The 20,407-nt window shown below is 44.7% G+C and overlaps 1 protein-coding gene across 5 annotated transcripts in view; it reads left to right on the forward strand.

Moving 5' to 3' along the window:
- GTF2IRD1 (GTF2I repeat domain containing 1) overlaps positions 1–20,407 on the forward strand; it is a 194,616-nt gene that overhangs the window by 168,529 nt on the left and 5,680 nt on the right. For 4 of the 5 annotated variants that reach the window (XM_075014086.1, XM_075014089.1, XM_075014084.1 and 1 more), the window contains 3 exons: positions 5,802–5,849; positions 11,525–11,602; positions 17,434–17,626. In XM_075014086.1, the coding sequence (XP_074870187.1) occupies positions 5,802–5,849; positions 11,525–11,602; positions 17,434–17,626 (319 nt within the window). The remainder of the gene's footprint in view (positions 1–5,801; positions 5,850–11,524; positions 11,603–17,433; positions 17,627–20,407) is intronic. The other variant, XM_075014085.1, reaches the window with a different exon arrangement.

The raw sequence follows: 20,407 nt of genomic DNA on the forward strand, positions 1-20,407 counted from the left end.
GTTGTCCCCGATGCTATATGAGGTAAGAGACAGTCACCACCCTAAAGGAATTTACAGTCTCTGCAGATGGACAATGTGGAAAACGGATCTGCTTTGGAGCTCCAAGACCTGATCTGGAAAGGGCCTTCCCTTTTGTGACATATAATAGCTATGGGCAGAGAGGAGGATCTGTAGACCTCCAGCTGCTCTCTTGTGGGCATAGTCATGTAGCTGGACTGCATACCTCTATATAGAGTCCAAATTCGCTGCCTTTCTGGGGGTTTGATTTGTTAATGAAAGAATTCAGCAAAAAAACCAAAGTTTGGCTCAAGACTTTTCACCAGGGCTGGCTGCTCTTACAGGTTTCTCCCTCAGAAGTGTTCAGCCCATACCCTGCGTCCTTCCTTTCCCCAAATGTCACTCCCAGCAACCTTTACATGCAGGTGGGCTAGTGAGTCATCTTCCTTGTTTAGTCAGTAACACCCACATAATAGTTTTGGCTGAAGATCTGCTAACAGGTTTCAGGTGTTTCAGACAGATACTCCCAGCCTGCTAGAGGCGCTCACTTATGCTTGTAAATTTGCACCAGAGGGCAAAAACATAAGGCTGGCTTGTAGACGGGTGACTTTTGTAGGACCTGGCACAAACGAGGGGCAAATCAGATATGTAACTGTTCAAAAACCATTGGTGGGCAAAGAATAATTAACATTCTGCACTGGCTTATCAAATGGACTGGGAGCATTAATCAAGGAACCACTCCTTTGTTTCCAAGGCAGATCATTAGCTGATCATGAGTAAGTGTCTTAGTTGTAACTTTCATGCTTTGGTGGCTTATACGAATTGTTGAATTGAGATTTAGTGCTTGGAACTGCTAGGCCCATTTCCTTTGGTATCCATGTTGTACTTCCCTGTTTTATTGAAATTGGGGGTTGCTTTGCTCCCCTGATGCAGGGCTGCTGTCTCAAGCAAGTGTAGTGAGGTAGGGTATCTATTAATATCCAAACTGGAGATACACTGTTGTGTATTTAGCTCCTATCCACATGTGCAGCTATCAGCTTCCCTTAGTTCCAAAACACCAATGCACCCTGCAAGTTCGATTTAGCATGTCCTACTAGGCTCGCTAATCGAACTCTGAAGGATGACTGCAGCAGACTCGACCTTCCCTGTAGTGAAAATGTACCCTCAGCGCAGTTAAGCACTGCAAGGAATTGCCTAGTAAGTTTGTGGAATCTCTGCCATTGGTGATTTTTAAGAGCAGGTTAGACAAACACCTGTCAGGGATGGTATGGAGATGGTGCTTGGTTCTGCCATGAGTACAGAGGACTGGACTAGATGATGTCTTAAGGTCGCTTTGGCTATATCTACACATCAGCCCTATTTTGAAATAAGTTGTTCCGAATAGAATAGATCTTCCAGAAGGACTTCTTTTGAAAGATCACCGTAGTGTAGGCGCAGCTAAAGGGAATAGCATTTATTTTGAAATGTTAATGTTATTCTGAAGTGTTATCCTGCATCTTAACAGCACCTCTGTCAAAATAGTTATTTCAAAATAGGTGTTATTCCTCCTGCAATGAGGTTTACAGGTTTCAAAATAACAACCCCACTATTTTGAATTTATTTTGAAATAGCATGTGTGTAGTGTAGACAGCACCAAAGTTATTTCAAAATAACACCTGTTATTTCAAAACAATTTGGCTATGTGGCCATCACCTTTCAGTCCTGTGACATAAGAACATGAAAATGGCCCCACTAGGTCAGACCAAAGTTCATCTAGCCCAGTATCCTGTCTTCTGACAGTGGCCAATGCCAAGCGTCCCAGAGGGAGTGAACAGAACAGGTAATCATCAAGAGATCCCTCCTCTGTTACCCCTTTCCAGCCTCTGAAAGACAGAGGCAGGACACCATTCCTACCCATACTGGCTAATAAATATCTATGGACCTAACCTCCCTGAATTTAACTAGTTCTTCTCTGAATCCTGTTAAAGTCCTGGTCTTCACAACATCCTCTGGCAAGGAGTTCCACAGGTTGACTGTGCACTGCGTGAAGAAAGACTTCGGAAGAAATGTAATGTCACTCTTCATATTTACGATTGACAGCAGCAATGAGGAGTCAGTTCAAACTTCTCAACAGAACAAAACACTAAGTAGTAGTTTGGAAATAAAATGGGGGACAAAATGAAGGGCCAGAGTTGAAGCCATTATTTACATGAAGCAGCAGCATCTTACTTCTTCATGTACAGCACCTGGCACCATTAACACAGGTACTAGTGGAGGAGCCCCAGTTATACCTTGACTACTACACACAATAAGGGTTGCACAATTTTTGGCAGTGTTATAGTTTGTCAAGGGAGCAAATGAGAGAGGAGGCAAAGGACTGGCCACAGACTTCACTGGGCAATGGTGACGGGAGGGGCTCGGCTAGCCCTTAGCACTGCCCAGACTGGGCTATGCTTCCCCCAGCCAGCTCTCAGAGCCACCTGAACCACACTGTAGGTGGCAGCAGCCCAGAGCCTTAGATTCTTTTAAATTACCAGGTACAGAATTGGTGCATAGAAGCCAAATCCTCAGCTGGTGTGTCATAGCGCCATTGAATTCAGCTGAGCGACAACCATTTACACTAAATTAGAATTTTACCCTCAGAATATTGGTACCAGTGCCAGGTCATGGATGACAGACCTCAGAGAACCACAGTCATCGGTAATTCTGGGGTGGTGCAGTTTATTGCTTTTTAGTTCCCGCATGGCTAGCAAGAAACTTTTTCTGCTGCCTCAGGCGTCTTTGTCAGAAACTCTATCTGGTTGCAGGGTGGTAAATGACAGCCCTGTAGTGAACATGTAAATTGCAATACTTTAACCTCTGCACGCCCCAGACAACAGCATCCAATTTCTCAATAATCGACACAGGTGAAAACAGAGTCCACTACTTCAGGTCCAGGTGAAACATTCTGCAAAGAAATGTGATTTGCATTGGGAGGTTACAAAGTCCAAGCTTGTTTTTGATTTGATTCCACTGAGCTAAATAAGAGTTTGTACTGCAAGTGGCTGGGCAGAAGATTATATGTATTCAGTATGACGAATATAAACATGTTTGTTTTATGTCATTTATTTCAGTTCAGGCTCTCCTAAGAGTGAGTTTGAAATATTTGCTTTTATGTATAACTCGAGAAACTTAACCAACAATTCGTATCTCTGCTTACTGAATTCTTTCTCTTTCTGTCTCCCTCCCTCTTCCCACCATTCTTCAATGCCCCAAATGTTGCTCTTTCTCTATTCATTCTGGGTGCTTTTCTGTCTCATCTCCAATCACCATAACCTCTATCACTGTCATACCTTGCTCAGACTTTCCTCCTCGTTAGCTTGTTTGTTTGCCACAGCACCTTGCATTCCTCTCCCCATGGAACTATCAGTTGTATCATAATGATCGTTTTTTTTTGTTTTGTTTTGTTTTTTACCATAATGCAAGTTCTGGTCCTAGGTCTGCTGCTTTTGACTTTCCCCAGGAAATTCATTTCTTTTTGATATTGCTTGTCATTTCATAGCTGGCAACTACAGCCAGCCTCTCCTTAGGGGTGCCCTTCTCTCTGTTTCCCTCTCCATTGCTACAGAACTAGCACAATTACCCTGTTTATTTTTCATCTGCTTTTGCCTTAGAATTTTCCTCTCTGCAGTCTCCACTGCTTTTAAGTACAGTAAGGTCTCAGAGAACGCGAACTCAGAGTACGCAACGCCGCTCTTACACCATTGACCCCCAATTCCTACAGTAAACCCTGGAAATGCGTGATTTCCAGTTGCACTTAACTGGCTCCCCCTCCTGCCCTGGCTCAACTCCTCTCCCCCAGCTCCGCTCACCACATGCACATAACTCCTGCTCACCCCCCCCGACCCCCGCCTCTGGCTCTAGCTCGCCACCCCTCAGGCGTGACTCCGGCTCACCCTTCTTGGCCCCAGTTCAACCCCCCTGCCGGCTCACCCTGCATGCCCAGCTCTGCCTCCAGCTCACCACCCCTCACATGTGGCTCCAGTTCAACCCCCCACCACCACCCTGGTTTAAACCCTCCACGTGCTGCCCTGGTTCAACACCCCCCCATTCAAGCCCCCCCTTCCCCCCCACGCAGCTGTAGTTCAACACCCCTGCACTGGTTCAAATCCCCCTCCCCCCCACTCCGGTTCAAACCCCCCATGGCCCAGCTCACCGGCCCCGTGCACAGCTCTGGCTCAATTCCACACCTTGCCCCCTCCTGCAGCCCTAACTCACTCCAGGCTTAGCCCCCTCCTGCCTCCCATAACCCCAACTCACTGCCAGGCTTAACCCTCCCCACTCCAGGACTTACCTTTCTGCTGCTTCCCCAGCTGCAGAACATGTGTTCCTCCAGGGAAAAAGCCAGACCCCACTTATGTGAAATCCGGGTTACGCGAGGGTGCATGGAACAGAACCCTCGCGTAACTCAAGGGTCTACTGTCGTCAACATCGGGTGTCTTTCTCTTGCACTCTTGCCTCACAAATGCACAGCAGAGTCTCTTTTCTATAGCAAGTTGCAACTTTTGCCCCATCCTGCTCTTTTCTCCCCACTGAGACACAGAAGCTGACTCTGGCAGGGAATCAAAGCTGAGGCAGGACTGTAATTTCTGTGATATTCTTCCCAGTCCTGGCTAAAAGAGGCAGTTCTCAGCCTTTCATCCCTTGCCTGTGACATTTACTGTCTTTTTTGGGTAAATATACATTTAATGACATCAGGCATTCTGCTGCCCATATGGGGGAGATTTGTGTTCCTCTGTGTATGAGTTTCACTTCATGTCACATATACCTCAGAGGTGATTATGTGGCATGTTTGCTGGTGATTGAATGGTTGCAGTATTTCCCCTGTGGCAGACTTCCCTGGAAGATAATGAATCCTCCCATCTTGGTTTAGCTTGGAAAGAGAATGAGCAAATATGGCTTCTGTGCACTCAGTGTGTAATTCAGCCTGTTCCGTTCTCTGCACCATTTCTCACCCCTGACCACAAGTCAAGGTGAAAATATAGGTGAAAATTTCACTCCATGCATATTCAGCATAATAAATAAGGTGCTTAATATTAAAGTTAACTGTGTCCTGGCTTAAAGGACTTCTCCCTTCAACAGAAACAGCAGCACAGCAGAATGGAAACCTGCTGAGAAAGGTGTCCTTTCTCAGCCCAAAATTCCAACAGTGCCATTAAGAATGTGCTTAGCTGCATGCATTTGAATAGTTCTATGGGAGTGAATGGACCTAGTCGTGGCTATAGTCTGAACAAGTGGGTCTATCCCACGAAAGCTCACCACCTAATAAATTATTTTGTTAGTCTTTAAAATGCTCACCCACCACATCTGCACCCACCCACCACATCTGCAAGAGATGCAGCAAGGACTGTCACTCTCGTGTGGGTCTTCATAGTCACAGTAGACGCTGTAAATGAAGTCCTCAATTGAAACTATAAAGGGCGCAATCCATAGTCTATGCAGACTGAAGGATGCCTACTACTACTTTAAAATGCTACTGGACTGCTTTTTTGTTTTGGACCTAGTCCTGTGCTTCAAGTTCAGCATGTGCCTGAATACTGTGCTGAACTGGGGCCTGTTTTATGGTATCTGGTCATGCTTATGAAGTTCTCACAGCATATTTATCTGCTGATGAGATCTTTCTGCCAGTGAGATTAAAGGCCAGATAAGATTCGTGTTGTAATTTATAATACAATGCAAATTTGCAATAATGAGATTGGCGCTGTATTTGAATATTGTGCAAAGGAACTAATGAGAAACAGCACTCACTGCTCTCTTTCTTTCTCTCCTTTTAACTTGTGCTGTAGCCCCTAGACGGATAACATCACTGGAAAAAGCTTACGCTGCTTTGAATGGTACGTAGCTTAGTTGATGCATCGTAGATGGTAGCAGACAAGAAATGTATCAGTGTGTTTTTAATAGGGATTGACACTTCAAAAACCCCAGATTTGCAGGTGTTTTTACCTCTCTTGCATGGCACCAGCAGCTGAATGATGTATTTAACCATGTCTTGTAATTATGATATGCATTTCCAAGCACCGGTTCCTGTCATTTCTAGGTATTGATGCCAGTTCAGCTCTAGCCAAACTGGCCGATCTATGCTTAGCTCATTGATACCATCCAAGTAATCAATTACTGATAAGCTATATTATTCAGTTCACACAAATTATGTTTGTTTATTTACTTACATTATTATTGAATAGGCTGGGCCATATGCTCAGCTGGTGTACATGGTGTAGCTCCATTGACTTAATGTAGGTAATAGTTGGCTAATATAAACAAGAACATGTATAACTTTTGCATTTTACGCAGTAAGGCATTTCTCAGTGAGCATCAGTGGAGCTACGTTTATTTACACCTAATGGGAATGTGGTCCCATGAAGCTACATGCTAATTACATACAACAACATATTTTTAATTACACTTAGGAAACATAGGTAGAGCCAGAATCTAATCTCATTTTAATCTGTGTAATTAGCTCATTCATCAGTGGATTTATTCCATGTTTACACTGATGTAATTGAGATCAGAATCAGGCCATTATGCCACACTCTGATGAGAAGAGGCATGTACTTCTTTATAGTTTGGGGGTCAGATTCTGATATCCTTGTGTATGCTGATGGTCTACATTGCGTATTGTTCCTTTGAAATTAATAGGATAGTTGTCCAAGTAAAATACTGCTTGCTGTAAGGCTGTCAGAATGTGGTAGGAGGTATTTTGTAGTGAAACAGCTGACAGCTATTCAGTAACCATAAAGTAACAACAGTACATCAAATATGTGCACTCTATAATCTGTTATCCAACCTTTTAAGTACCAGGGTTTGTTAATTTGAGCCCAGTGAAGTCTGCCAGCAGATTCCAGCTTCCCTGGTGGTATTGAGTTTATAATTGACTCAGTCGTGTACATATTCTTTGCATTCTAGACTTCTTCCCCTTCCCTTTTTTGGGTGCATGCAGTGGAGATATAAGATATCAGATTAAGACCACTTCACAGAAAGTCCAGTTTCTCCACAGACAGAGAAGCAGCAGCTGGGCAAGCTTCTCTCTTGGCTCCCCACCCGAAAAGAGCACCCGTAGGCAAGTGAAAGGAAACTAATTCTCCCAGCCTAGTCCTGACCTCAACTCAGCCCACGAAGCAGAGTGTTCATTTGTCAATAACATAGGAACTGGATCAGACCCAACCAACTCACTTTATGTAGGGCACCAAACAACCCTTTGGTGGTACTGACTGCTGACCTGGATTGAATTCAAGTCAAGTGGACGTGAAAGGCTCCCTCAGGTATTGCATTGCCATTCCCTGAGCTACTCTATACAGTCGGCTTAACTAGAACTCTACCATAGGACATTGGACTCTCCATGTCTGCACGTGGGCCAAATCAACAAAGCATCGTGAAGCTGGATAATCTTTTTATTTCAGTGCCTGCCTGTAGATTAGGAATCCTTACCGTAGGCAGCCCCTTGAGGTATGACCTATTATGGCCACCATTTTTAATCGCTTTCTTTAAAAAAAAAAAAAAAAAAAAAAGTCCATTAAAAATGATAGCATGGCACTGTGGCAGGAAGGTTTCTATAAAGATACTTTGTTTTATAGGATCAGCACATCAGAGTGCAATGCTAGTGTATTGTGTGAGTCAATTATATTAAAATATCCAATATATAAAAAGCCAAATACAGTTCTCTCCTGCCTAGTTGCACCTAGAGAATGAACATTGGGCCCTGAAAAATGTCTGGCTAGAGCCATCTGCAGACAAAAGAGAAATAGAGTGATTACTTTGAAGCCCTGTACCCGTGACTCTATGTTGTCAAAAGAAGTTTTACAAGAAGAAAGCACAGTTTAGTGAAATTACTGCATTCTTCTGTACTTCCTCTCCAGCTTCTCTGTTGTGTGTGTTCACTTGGAATTTCCCTCTACTTCTCATAACCTAGTTTGAGTCACCTGGTAACAAGCTAGGAGCCTCACACCATCACCAGAACCACCCCAGGATAGACAAGTTCAGATCTTTTTCCTTTGACAGTCACTTGGAGGACTAGTGAGAGGGCAAAAGCTTCTGCCTTTTAAATCCCAGAGAAATCAAACTGATATAAAGTTAGCCACCAAGAACAAACACAAACAAACTAAACACTTCATTTTTATATCCTCTTTCTTTGTCTGCTACCATCTATACATGTGTATGCCCAGGAAACAGAAGAAATGACAGGAAAGCCACAAAAGGAGTAGAAACTGAGATGCATGTGTTAGAGTTGATAAGCCAACTGCAGCCCTGGCTAAAAGACTTCCCACTGTAATTGGAGAGCAAAAGAGAAAATCTTGTTATTGGCTTTCTTGAAATGGGTTACCTGTGGCCAATTTTTGGCATGATCCTTTCAAGCTTCTTCTGTGGTCGCTGAATACAAGCTGCTGCTTGGCCTCACACTTATTTTAAAATGAGCTCCTTTCTGAGTTGTGTGTCTGGCATACAGAGCTATTGTCTTCCAGCTTCACCAGCTCAGAGGAGAACCTTTTATGAGGCAGTGCCCTGATGTTTCAGGTTCCATGCATGAAGTAGTCAGGGATGAAGAAGCTCTATTGCCAACTCTTACGTTTCTTTTGCAAATCTCACTCTCTTTGATGTTTTGCTTAAAGCCACAGCTCCTGGAGGCATGAGATGCTCCGTTTTCATTAAAAGAGAAATTTCTAACCAGTGTTCTCTTGAATTATTTTCCATCACTGGGCAGAATAAATTTTGTTATGTACCCTGGCATGTGCGGATATCCTGCACCAGAAGAACCACATACTGCCCAGTGTGGGTGGCTGTGGGCACTCTGTTAATCAGCTGGACGGAACCTGAATCTCTCCTGGGCAGTTGCCCAAGTGCTCAGTTTACAGGGAAGACTGTTTCTCTGGTTTTATAGAAAGCCTTGGAAATATGACCTGAGAGGAGTGCAGAAACTGAAGACCAAATTAAGACAATCTCATGAATATTGGCACCTTGACCAATAGTTCTACAAGAACAAAACCCAGGGATCCAAAGGTGATACTAAATCAATTCAGGCCCTGATTCAGTAACACCCTTCAGCATGTGCTGAAATGCTTTGTTCAACTGAGGCTGCGCGTATTGCCGTTGATGTTAAACAGCAGTGATCAAAGAACTGCCAGTCTGTATGAACCATGGCTGTGGAGTCAGATGAATGTGTAAGCTGCCAATGTACATCTGCAATATGCTTTCCTTTCAGTACTGTATTTTTCTCCTACCAGAGTATTCAGTCTTCCAGCTACTAACTGGAAGCTGCCTCTCCACACTTGCATGTTAAGGCCAATTCCCAATCTTAATGGATAACTAGGAAGAGTGTGTCTGTTTCACAAAGATGATGTTAGAAGGAACTAACAGAAAACAGAGGTTCTCTGACAGTGTTCTCTTCCCTGCGTTAGCCAGAAAGGGCAGCTTGAGAAGACCACTTTTTAAGAAGCTTCATTCTCGGACCCTAGAAACACCATTTCTGCAGGCCAGGGAAATAAAGGATTGAGCTTTGTTGCAAAATCCAATCACTCTTTGTAACAACAGGCCCCTGGGCTTCTCCTGCACCTCAGGGTCAGCCCAGAATTTATTTGCAAGTGTAACTGTTTCTCTTTGGATATTAGTGACAGGCCCTGAATTGACAGGCTGTCAATTTCAACAACAAAAATCTCAAACAAGAAAGTTTAGAGAAGGAAACAACTGTATATCCACCCTAGACAAACACAGCTTTGTGGAAAGTAATGGGACAAAAAAGCATCTTTTACAGTCCAGTAACGAGGCTACAAAGTATATTACATCTTACCTCAGCTTGAAAAAACAGGACGCAGGGGCAGTTTGGTTTTGCCATGAGTGCAAGGGACTAAACTTGATGACCTGTCAAAGATCCTTCCTGTCCTATGAGTCTATGTTTATTGTGGAGGGAGATATGAAAGTGGCCCTGTGGCCACTCCTGTGCTCACACAGTATCTCCCTTATTGGTTTTTTGAAACAATCTCTGCTTCCACTTCAGCTCCCCAGATCCATTGGTTCTTCCTGTGCCCAGATCACTGTAACCTGCTCTGAATTGGCAACCGTGTTGGAAACAGAAAGGATGGAGGGCTCTTATATCAGATGGCTTTTTTGGTGGGGGGGAGGGTAAGGGAAAGGGGGACAAGAAGGGGGAGGCTGTGCAACTGATCCATGTTCATCTCGTCCATGATTCCCAACCTCCCTCCCCTCCAGTTCCTCACTTGTCACACCGGCAAATGTCTTCCAGGAGTAAAGTAATTGTAGACATACAAAGAAGTTAATTTGGAGAGGATAACTCTCTCAATGAAGAATACTGGAGTATGCTTTTCACTGGCTATGTCTACACTTGTCTCCTTCTTCGAAGGGGGCATGGTAATCAGGGTGGTGGGAGATTACTAATGAAGTGCTGAGATGCATATGCAGTACGTCAGTAGGCAAATTCTCCCCTGTGGCAACTTCAAAGTGTCAAACTTGGAAGTGCTGGCGTGCATGTAACCACGGGCACTTTGACGTGCCCTTGATAATTTGAAGTGCCTTAACTCCCCAAAATTGTGGGGAGTAAAGGCACTTTGAAGTGCCCGTGGTTACACATATGCCCGCACTTCCAAGTTTGATACTTCGAAGTTGCTGCGGGGAAGAATTTGCCTAGTGAAGTGCTCCATATGCATCACAGCACTTCATTAGTAATCTCCCATCACCCTGATTACCATGCCCCCTTCTGTAGATAATAGCCACTAGGTAGCCAGCAAGTATGCAGCTGGAGTAAATAATAATATATTCTTAACAGATATTCAGCCCACTTCATTGGTCTAGGTTTTGTAGCTGCAAGAACTGTCTTTTGATTTTGTGACAGAGGGTGTGTGTGTGTGTGTGTGTGTCTGTGTGTACATGCACAACTACACTGTTTGAACTGCAGAGAAGGGAGAAAGCTGTTTGTTGATTTATCATCACAACCTGTAAGTTTTGGGGGGCGGGGGGGGAAGATTGATGAGATCCTATTTTGGATACAATTATGTTTCTTTAAACCACCCTAAGGATTCTGACGGGTGACAAAAGGTCTAAATAAGTGACTATAAAATGAAAAATAAAAGAACAATGAAGTTGGGCATCATAAGGCTAATTTACAAAGGCTAGGAAGGCCAGCCTGATTTTATGGCACGTTATAAAACAAGCCCAGACTTAGGAAACTTGCTGTCAAAGTGCGCTCTCAGTCTTATATATGGGAATTCTAAAAGCCTGCATCTCCCTTGCTTTGCTTAATGTGTTGCAAAGCATGTGTGAAATGCTGCTGTCCATGTAAGTGAGTGGCAAAAGCAGGTTTGGCAGCTTCTTATACCCCTCTGCAGAGGTACAAAAGGTAATAGAAGGTACAAGGCAAGGAACAGTGCAGTCTGCAATCTGTTAGGTTTTGGATGCAGTGGATGCATGGCTGCGAAATTCTGTGTTCTCTAGACTTTTCCTTCTTACTGATTGTGCTGCTGGGAAACAAAGTGGGCTACTTGATCCCTGTATGCTCTCTTTACAGATGAGGACGATGCAAACAGGCTTGGAGAAAAGGTGATTCTCCGAGAGCAAGTGAAAGAACTTTTCAATGAAAAATACGGTGAGTTACCTCTTCGCCATTGCTTACTGAGAGCAGCTATAGTTAAAATTAATTAGGCTGAAGTGTGTTATTTATGGGCTGAGCACATGGCAGGTTGTTGGTACCCAGGTTTCTTCTCACTGCCCCGTATTTCAGCTCATTTCTGGAAATGTTCCTTGTCTCACCAGTGACTGACAGCTGGGGACTGTGACCTTCTTTGTCTACATCTCAGTCTCTAAGTGGGGGAAAGAAACATGTCCAGGCAATAGAACATCTTGTATCTTGCATCAGCTGGGGGATGCGTTTTTAAGATGTGACAAGGTGGAAGAAAATAGTGATATGCTAAGCAAATGCACCTGCCTCCTAACTTCCAGGGGCAGGACGTGCACCCCACCTCTGCCTGTTCTTTGATGCACAGCAAGACTCAGTCAGGATGTGCCAAAACTCCGGACACGTTTTGGGAAGACGTGCATGGAACCATAGCAGAGAAGTAGGTCAGGGAACTGAAGGAAGGTGGTGTTTGGGAACTGGGTTTGCAGTCTATCTGTGTGTCCATCATTCATGTACTTCTACTCTGTCCCACGCAAACATGCAGCACCAATGCAAAAAAACCATTTTTTTTACAACATTCAGCAGTGTAATTTTCTCAGAGCAGGGATGTAGTACAGCGACCAGCGCTTAACTGTGAAGAGCTGTTCCCTCAGTGTGGTTCTGGGTGTCTGATTTGCATAACTGCTCCACAGTTATTTCCCAAATACCATGCAAGTCCCTGTACACTGTATAGTGTGACAACTATTAGCCTGTAAGAGAACAGGGTTTTGCAGACAAGCACTATGGTGATTTCTCAACTACCGTGGTGTGATCAAACAAACAATCTCCTCCTGGCTGTCTGCTATAACCTGTCTGCTCGGAGAGCTTGAAAATTCTGCCCGCAACAAAAATGCTACTTCAGCCTTTTGCTCTGGAGTAGAACATTCCACCCCCCGAAGGAGCATCAAAAGTAACAGCAGCAGTGCCGAGAACATACCAAGTGCCAGCCATCAGAACAGACCTGGGTTAATCTGAAACCCCCACTGCACTCTTTTCAGGCTCTTGTTCCTGCCCCATAAATCTTGAAAGCCAGAGCTCTGCAGTGGTTGGCTTTACTTTGTGAACGCCCTGACTCCACCCTTCCCCTGTAGTTCTGAAGTTCAATGTAGCAAATACCCAGTCCAGATAATGAGAGAGGAAATCTGCAGACCCTTAAGAGGGAACCAAAGAGGCCTTCAGGTTTCCTAGAACAATCTGACTCATAGCAGTCAGATACCAGTCACATAGCTGGCTTGTTTAATTAAAATTTTCAGCATTACCTGTGTCACAGCCTTGATCATGCTCCCCCTAGTGGGCACTTACCAGGCTGCTGCGTTTGGGCCCATGTGCTTCTGAGGACACCTTTGTCACTGGCTAAACTTCAGGCATAAACGCTGCCCCCAGCTCTCTGGCAGGCTCCCTATGGGCAGACTCTCTGTCTGATACACCTGGAAAGGGACCTTGTGACCTAGCTGTGATCCCCAGGACAAGTGCTGACATCCCTTCCCTGTAACTGGATGTTCCTTTTCTCACATCTCCACTCTTGTGAGCGTTCTGGTTTACCCCTCTGGAGGCACAGAATAGTTGAAGCAAACAGGCATGGGCTTGGCATAGATTTCTAAAAAACCAGTCGCTGTTGCACAGGAGAAGCCGATCTCAATTCAGGAATTCTGTCCGTGCCTGACTTTCCTCCCCATGCGGCATTCTTTGGGATTTGGTCAGTCCCTTCTCTTGGACGACCCTCCTCCACCCCATGCACGTCCCAAATCCAGTACTCTCGTCCAGCAACATCCGTCATCTGGCAGAACCAGGGGCAGGTGCAGAAGCCCGAGATGGGAGCCAGAGCCCCCTGCTTGCCTTGCAGCAGTGGGGGCTGGAATGCTGCCAGAGTGCTTGGGACCCAGAGCATCTGCCTTCCCTGCTTGGCTGGGACCCAGAGCCCCCTGCTTTCCCAGCAGGGTGGGGTCAGGATGCTGCCACAGGGCTCAGAGCCAGAGCCCTGCCCCATGGCAGTGGGAGCTGGGAGGCTGCTGCAGGGCTGGGACCTGGAGTCCCTGCCTGCTCTGCGGGAGATCAGGACACTGTCACAGGGCTGGGAGACAGAGACTCTGCCTGCCCTGTGCTAGCGGGGAGCTAAGAGGCTTCTAGGGGACTGGGACCCGGAGCCCCCACCTGCCCCACAGGTCTGGGACCCAGAGCCCCCTGCTTTCCGAGCAGCAGCGGGGTTGGGACACTGCCACAGGGCTGGGAGACAGAGCCCCTGCCGGCCCTGTGGCACGGAGCCAGGGAGAGCAGGGGCTGGCTGGAGCCATGTGGAGGAGCCTGGGCTGGGGCCAGACTCCACTTTCACTCGTCCAGCAAATACTCTTGTTTGGACCCGTGAGGTCCCAAGCATTCCGGCTAAGGGAGGTGCAACCTGTGTTTCCATTCTTGTTGGGGAGAGAAAGCTCCTGCCTCTCGCTTAGCAGACCTATTCTTTTCATAATTTCCTGCCTCGTTTTCCATGTGAACCTCTGGTCAGCTGCACTCCCCCCTTAGCTTTTGAACTCAGTTGATCTTCTGTAAATATGTAGAACTGACTGTTGACTTTCAGTGGGGCTTGTGATCCTAGCCCTTTTAGGCAATTCTGGTAATTGCACCCTCTCTGTCCATTAGCCTCGACCTGTATTCAATCCTGGAAGTGATTATTGGGAGTAATTATAAGAATATTTTTATGCATAAGAAAGAAATATAACAAGATGTATAGCTGTGTAATAGATGTGGACACAAAGCAGTTTGGAAAAGCCACATTGCCTTGCGCTGCACTCCAGGGTAGCTATCAAACTGCCAGATCCACAGCTGGAATCCGCCAGCAAAGCTAGTGACCACGTCTGCTTTAATTGTTGGGTTCCTGAATGCAACTGGTATGCTGCCCCATCCCCACCCCAACTAAAAACCCAAGTGCACAAGTTACGTAGGTCGTTCGCCTGCTCTGGAATTGTAGCATGGTAATGACATATTTGCAAGGGCTTCATCTGCCATTCTGCAAACTACTCAACATGGAGCTCAGAAGCTGTTCTATTCCAGGCTTAGAATAAAGAACCTATGGCAGATGTTCCATGCAGAGGAAAATATTAGGTTTACTGAGTCCGTCTGTTGGTTGCTAGCAGGAAGAGCCAGCCATTGAACGACAGCTGCATGAAAGGGTTGGGAAAACATGATCCGAGTCATGGGAGGGAGACTGGGAGCATAGTGTTTCCTGTGACAAATGCTCCAGCCTCCTATGAAAAAGAGAATGCAAGGGGAACTCTTCTCTCACTGCAGTAGCTGTGGGTGATCCCCTGCTGCACACTTTCCCTCTCTCTCTCTCAGGCACACACCATCTGGCTGTTGCTGGATAAGTTTCAGATGCATAACCAGCACCTGTTTGCGAAGTACATACTGTTCTACTGTGTAGCCAGGGTGCTGAGAGCCACTGAACCAGGAAGGAAACCCTATCTATAAGGGAAACCCCTTCAAACCCAGGGGAACAGCAGCATCCCCTCTGTCCTAGTTTCCAGGACATATGTTATATAGTTACTGCTCCTCTTCCAATTGTGTGATAAGCTTATTGCATGAGTTAGACTGAGAGACAGAGACCTGGTGTATTATTGTGGCATATGGGATCAGAATCAAAGATTGAAAATCCAAGGTCCGGCTTTGGTTTGGATTATGCAGTTCCAGCCACACAGCCGTGTACAACCCTACATTGCCATCTTATTCCATTGCTGTCCACCCTGGTGTTCCTTTCACCTTCCTCTGACATATCAGGGACAGAACACTACACGGTGGACCTTGGTTCTGAGCCAGTGTAACTGAGTCCCTTTGATAGAGGAGCTTGAAAAGGAGCCATGTATTCCCCAAATAGGCCTTATCCAGCAGAGGATGTCAGGTCAGACTTGGAAGAGTTGGAAAAGATGATCTCCATGAAAAGAACACAAGAAAACTTTAACCTGCAGCACTCGCATGCTCCAAGCGCAGCCTTGGGAATTTTCACTTGCACTGCTTCTCTCTGACCTCTTGTCTCTGAGATGGAGAAGGTATAACAGGGATTATCAGTAAATGCTGAGGACCTGGAATGTATTGCAGCCTTGGGCTGTCACTTTTCACATAACTTGATCACAGACGGAACACCCTTATCCACATTCTTGAGGGGTGTGTGGTGTGTCATGTTATGTTTTGATAGAGCATATTTACATGACACCTACAGATACAGCTATAGGATTTGATCACATGCATTCTGTAAGAGCCTTCAACTGCAGCTAATAGGAAGACAGCTTAACAGGGTCCAGGTACCAATGAAAATGATAACTAGGGCAGACAGACAGGAACTTCACTAGGGCTGGTCTAGTGAAAAGAAAAGGCAGTTTTTAACTCCATCTGACAGAGCCTAGAAATGTTCGTTTTCTCTCCTTTCAAGAATTTTGAGTGCATATATTCAGTAGTATGGCTTATCCAAGAACTGATTTAAAGCAATGTCTCAGTAATGCTGAAATCTTATAGCGAAGCCAGCCTTCTTAACTTCTGAAACTCTAGACATCAAGTACCCCGATACTTAAACCTGCAACTGATTGACTTGGCCAACGAACCCTAAAAAAGGCCTTGGGGTATATTTTCCTTGTGAATTCCTGACTTCTACAGGAAGGAGCTGGGACATCAGTGCAGTTGCAAAGATTTGATTTTTATCAGTAAACCTTGATTTCATCACATGGAAGAAAAAATATTTCCATCAGTAATGATCAAAATTGACAAATATGCAAAGTAAGAAAAAAGTGCTTCAGAACTTGTTCAGGTTTGATGGAAGAATGTTTACTTTGTCGTTTTGATATGTGACAATTTGTTTTTTAATGGGTAGAAAGCTTTAACCTTTTGAATCGCAGCAGATACGGTCATGAATCATAGAATTACAGAATACTAGAACTGGAAGGGACCTCGAGAAGTTATTGAGTCCAGTCCCCTGACCTCACAGCAGGACCAAGCACCAGCTAGACTATCCCTGATACATGGCTGTCTAACCTGCTTTTAAATATCTTCAGTGATGGAGATTCCACAGCCTCCCTAGGCATTTTATTCCAGTGTTTAACCACCCTGACAGTTAGGAAGTTTTTCCCAGCATTCAACATAAACCTCCCTTGCTGTAGTTTAAGCCCATTGTTCCTTGTCCTATCCTCAGGCCAAGGAGAAAAAATTTTCTCCCTCCTTCTTGTAACCCTCTTTTAGGTACTTGAAAACAGCTATCATGTCCCCTCTAAGTCTTCTCTTTTCTAAACTAAACAAGCCCAGTTCTTTCAGTCTTTCCGCATAGCTCACGTTCTCTAGACTTTTAATCATTCCTGTTGCTCTTCTCTGGGCCATCTCCAATTTCTCTATAACTTTCTTGAAATCTGGTGCCCAGAACTGGACGCAATACTCCAGTTGTGTCTAATACACATATACATTGATAAAAATCTTTAAAACTTTTAAAGATGAACATTGCTGTTATCCATCAAACTATAAAAATGGAATTCTGCCAATCCTAGACATTGGAAAGCTTTCAAAATTCCCTAATTGGATGTCTTATCCTTCTTTGAGTAGCAAATCCATTCTCTTAAGCAAGTGGCTTGGTATTTACACTTTGAAGGAAGTTCATTAAATATGATATGTCTAGGCAAATTACACTGAATACAGTGAAATTCTGTAATTCTGCTATTGAAATACTACTTGGGGGTTTAAAGGCCTCCACTTAATGTTAACTTCTCACATCGGTCTCTATACTGTTGTTGCAGGAGAAGCTTTGGGATTGAACCGGCCAGTCCTTGTGCCGTATAAATTGATCAGGGATAGTCCTGATGCTGTTGAAGTTACCGGTCTGCCAGATGATATCCCTTTTAGAAACCCCAACACCTATGACATCCACCGACTGGAGAAGATCCTGAAAGCACGAGAGCACATCCGGATGGTGATTATAAACCAACTCCAGTAAGTAGTTCCTATACCTCTGGGGTGTTTGCTAAACACATGCAGCTGGCTCTCCATCTGGTGTCAATTGGCTGTATTCCAAGGACTGCAGTGGAGCTGTGCTAGTTTACGCTGGCTGATGATCTTCTGGTTTACATTTCTGAGAAAGCTCTGGTCTCTCAGCTACCTGAGGAACACTGCCAGGTAATGGGATGGTGGGGGTCCTATACATATTCTTAGGAAACAAGATAAGGCAGAATGTCCTCATCTCTAGGAAACAATAACTGGCTGAATGTCTGGGGAGCAATGCAGGTTATCACCAGCTGGCTCAATGAACGTCCTGCTAATGTTTTCATAAAGCCATTGATCATGTTGCTAAGGAACTTTCAACTGACAAATACTGTGGGGTTGATGCCCCCTAGCAATGAGACAGCTGTAATGTATAAAAAACACTTTAACTAAAAGATTTATTGCAGGGGTATGGTCTCTCTGCACTCAAGAAGCCAGATGCTTCCCAGGGATACTCAGTCTGAGAAGGATACCAAGTTGGGAGGAGTTGTAAGTGCTTTGGAGGGTGGAATTATAGTTCACAGTGATCTAGACAAACTGGAGAAATGGTCTGAAATAAGTAGGATGAAATTCAATTAGGGTAAATGCAAAGTACTCTGCTTAATAAGGAACAAACAGTTGTGCACATACAAAATGGGAAATGACAGCTTAGGACGGAGAAATGCAGAAAGGGATCTAGAGGCCATCATGTACCACAAGTTAAATATGAGTCGACAGTGTAGGGAGAAAAAAAAAAAGGCAAGCATCTTTCTGAGGTGTATCAGCAGAAGTGTTACAAGCAAGATGAGAAGTAATTCTTCTGCTCAACTCTGTGCTGATTAGGCCTCAATTGGAGTATTGTGTCCAGTTCTGGGTGCCACATTACAGGAAAGATGTGGACAAATTGGAGAAAGTCCAGAGAAGAGCAAAAAAAAAATTATGAAAGGTCTAGAAACCATGACCTATGAGGAAACATTGAAAGAACTGGGATTAGAACATAAGAACGGCCATACTGGGTCAGACTAAAGGTCCGTCTAAGCCCAGTATCCTGTCTTTCAGCAGTGGCCAATGCCAGATGCCCCAGAGGGAGTGATCAGAACAGGTAAATCACCTCTCTTGTCATCCATTTCCAGCCTCTGACAAACAGAGCCTAGGTGCTCCATTCCTACCCATTCTGGCTAATAGCCTTAATGGCCCTAACCTCCATGAATGCGTCTAGCTCTTTTTTGAAAACTGTTAGTCCTGATCTTCCCAACATCCTCTGGCAAGCTGTTCCACAGGCCGACTGTATGCTGCGTGAAGATTGTTTAGTCTGGAAAAGAGAAGACTGAGAGGGAACATAAAAGCTTTTGAGTACCTAAAAATTTTGTTACAAAGAGGAGGGAAAAATTATTCTGCTTAACTTCTCAGGGAAGGATAAGAAGCAATTGGCTTAACTTGCAGCAAGGGACGTTTTGGTTGGACATTAGGAAAAGCTTCCTAACAGTCAGGGTGGTAATGCACTGGAATAAATTGGCTAGGGAGTTTGGAGGTTTTTAAGAGTAGGGTAGTCCAGCACGTTTCAAGGATGGTCCAGATGGTGCCTAGCTCTTCTGTGAGGGCCAGGGACTGAACTTGATGACCTCCAGAGGTCCCTTCCAGTTCTGTGATTCTGTGCAAACCTCTGAGTCCTCAGCATCTCTCCCTCGGTATAGATGTTCAGTGCCATTCTCCTGAAATCTCACAGAACTCTGACTTACCACGCCTAAAGGACTAGCAAACACCAGTTGTAAGAGTCAGATCAGGGTTACCCTCTAGTTAACACACGACTCTGTTTGTTACTGATTGTGAAAACCAAAATAAGTTGATGATCAAACGAGAGATTCAAATGATAAAGGATGAGATTACTAGGAAGAACTGGTTACACATAAAACAAAATCGTGACCTGCTTTCTAGCACCTTCACTTACCTCTCAAGGCATTCCACTGTCTCCTGCAAGATGCCTTATCTCAAGTCTTTTCCCAGTGTTTTCCACCAGTCCAACCGAGATCCCTTCTAATAAGATGTAGCCCACTGGTGGGCTGTCAGACAGGGTGAAGGAATTCCTGAGGTTCAGCTGCATCCCAGATAGAGTTTCAAAACTTCGTGGTCTTATTACTACAAAACAGGATAACTCCTGCTGGTTTTGGTTTTGCCGCCAGTCTCCTCTGTGGTTTGATTAGCGTTTTCCCCACCAAATGTGAACCATACAGTAGTCAAATTGCCTGTGACCAGCCAGAATTAGATAGGCATCTCTTTCCCCCTGTCCGCCAGGAGTACATGGATCACCTTTTGGCAACCTATGTAAAATATTTTGTATGTACATCTCACTATGATTATGATGACCAGCACAGCACAGCACAGCATTTCATTAGAGATGTTACGTGGCCTCTTTCGGTGAACTCAGAATCCCTGTGTCCCTGTTAAATGGCATAAAGAGGTCTTGGGTCAAAGCAAGCTGATGGGGGAATTTTTTTGTCCTGTAGCTAAAGGTTGTCAGAGGCATCCAAAATGCTTTGGGCTGGTCCATTTAGAATCAGCTGATATTGCATACAAATTTCAGATTTGCAGCTCTACCGTGTATCTACAACTCAAAAGAACTCAGCATGCCAATGTTGCAGTTTTGCTCAGAGCAGTTGTAGAGGATTTTTATTCTGATCAACCATTTGATGTGTGGTCTGTACTAAATGTGCCAAAAGTGGAGCCCTGCTGGTCTACATGAAGTATATATCCTGG

The sequence above is a fragment of the Carettochelys insculpta genome, chromosome 19 (genome assembly GCF_033958435.1).
Source record: "Carettochelys insculpta isolate YL-2023 chromosome 19, ASM3395843v1, whole genome shotgun sequence".
Lineage (NCBI taxonomy): Eukaryota > Metazoa > Chordata > Testudines > Carettochelyidae > Carettochelys > Carettochelys insculpta.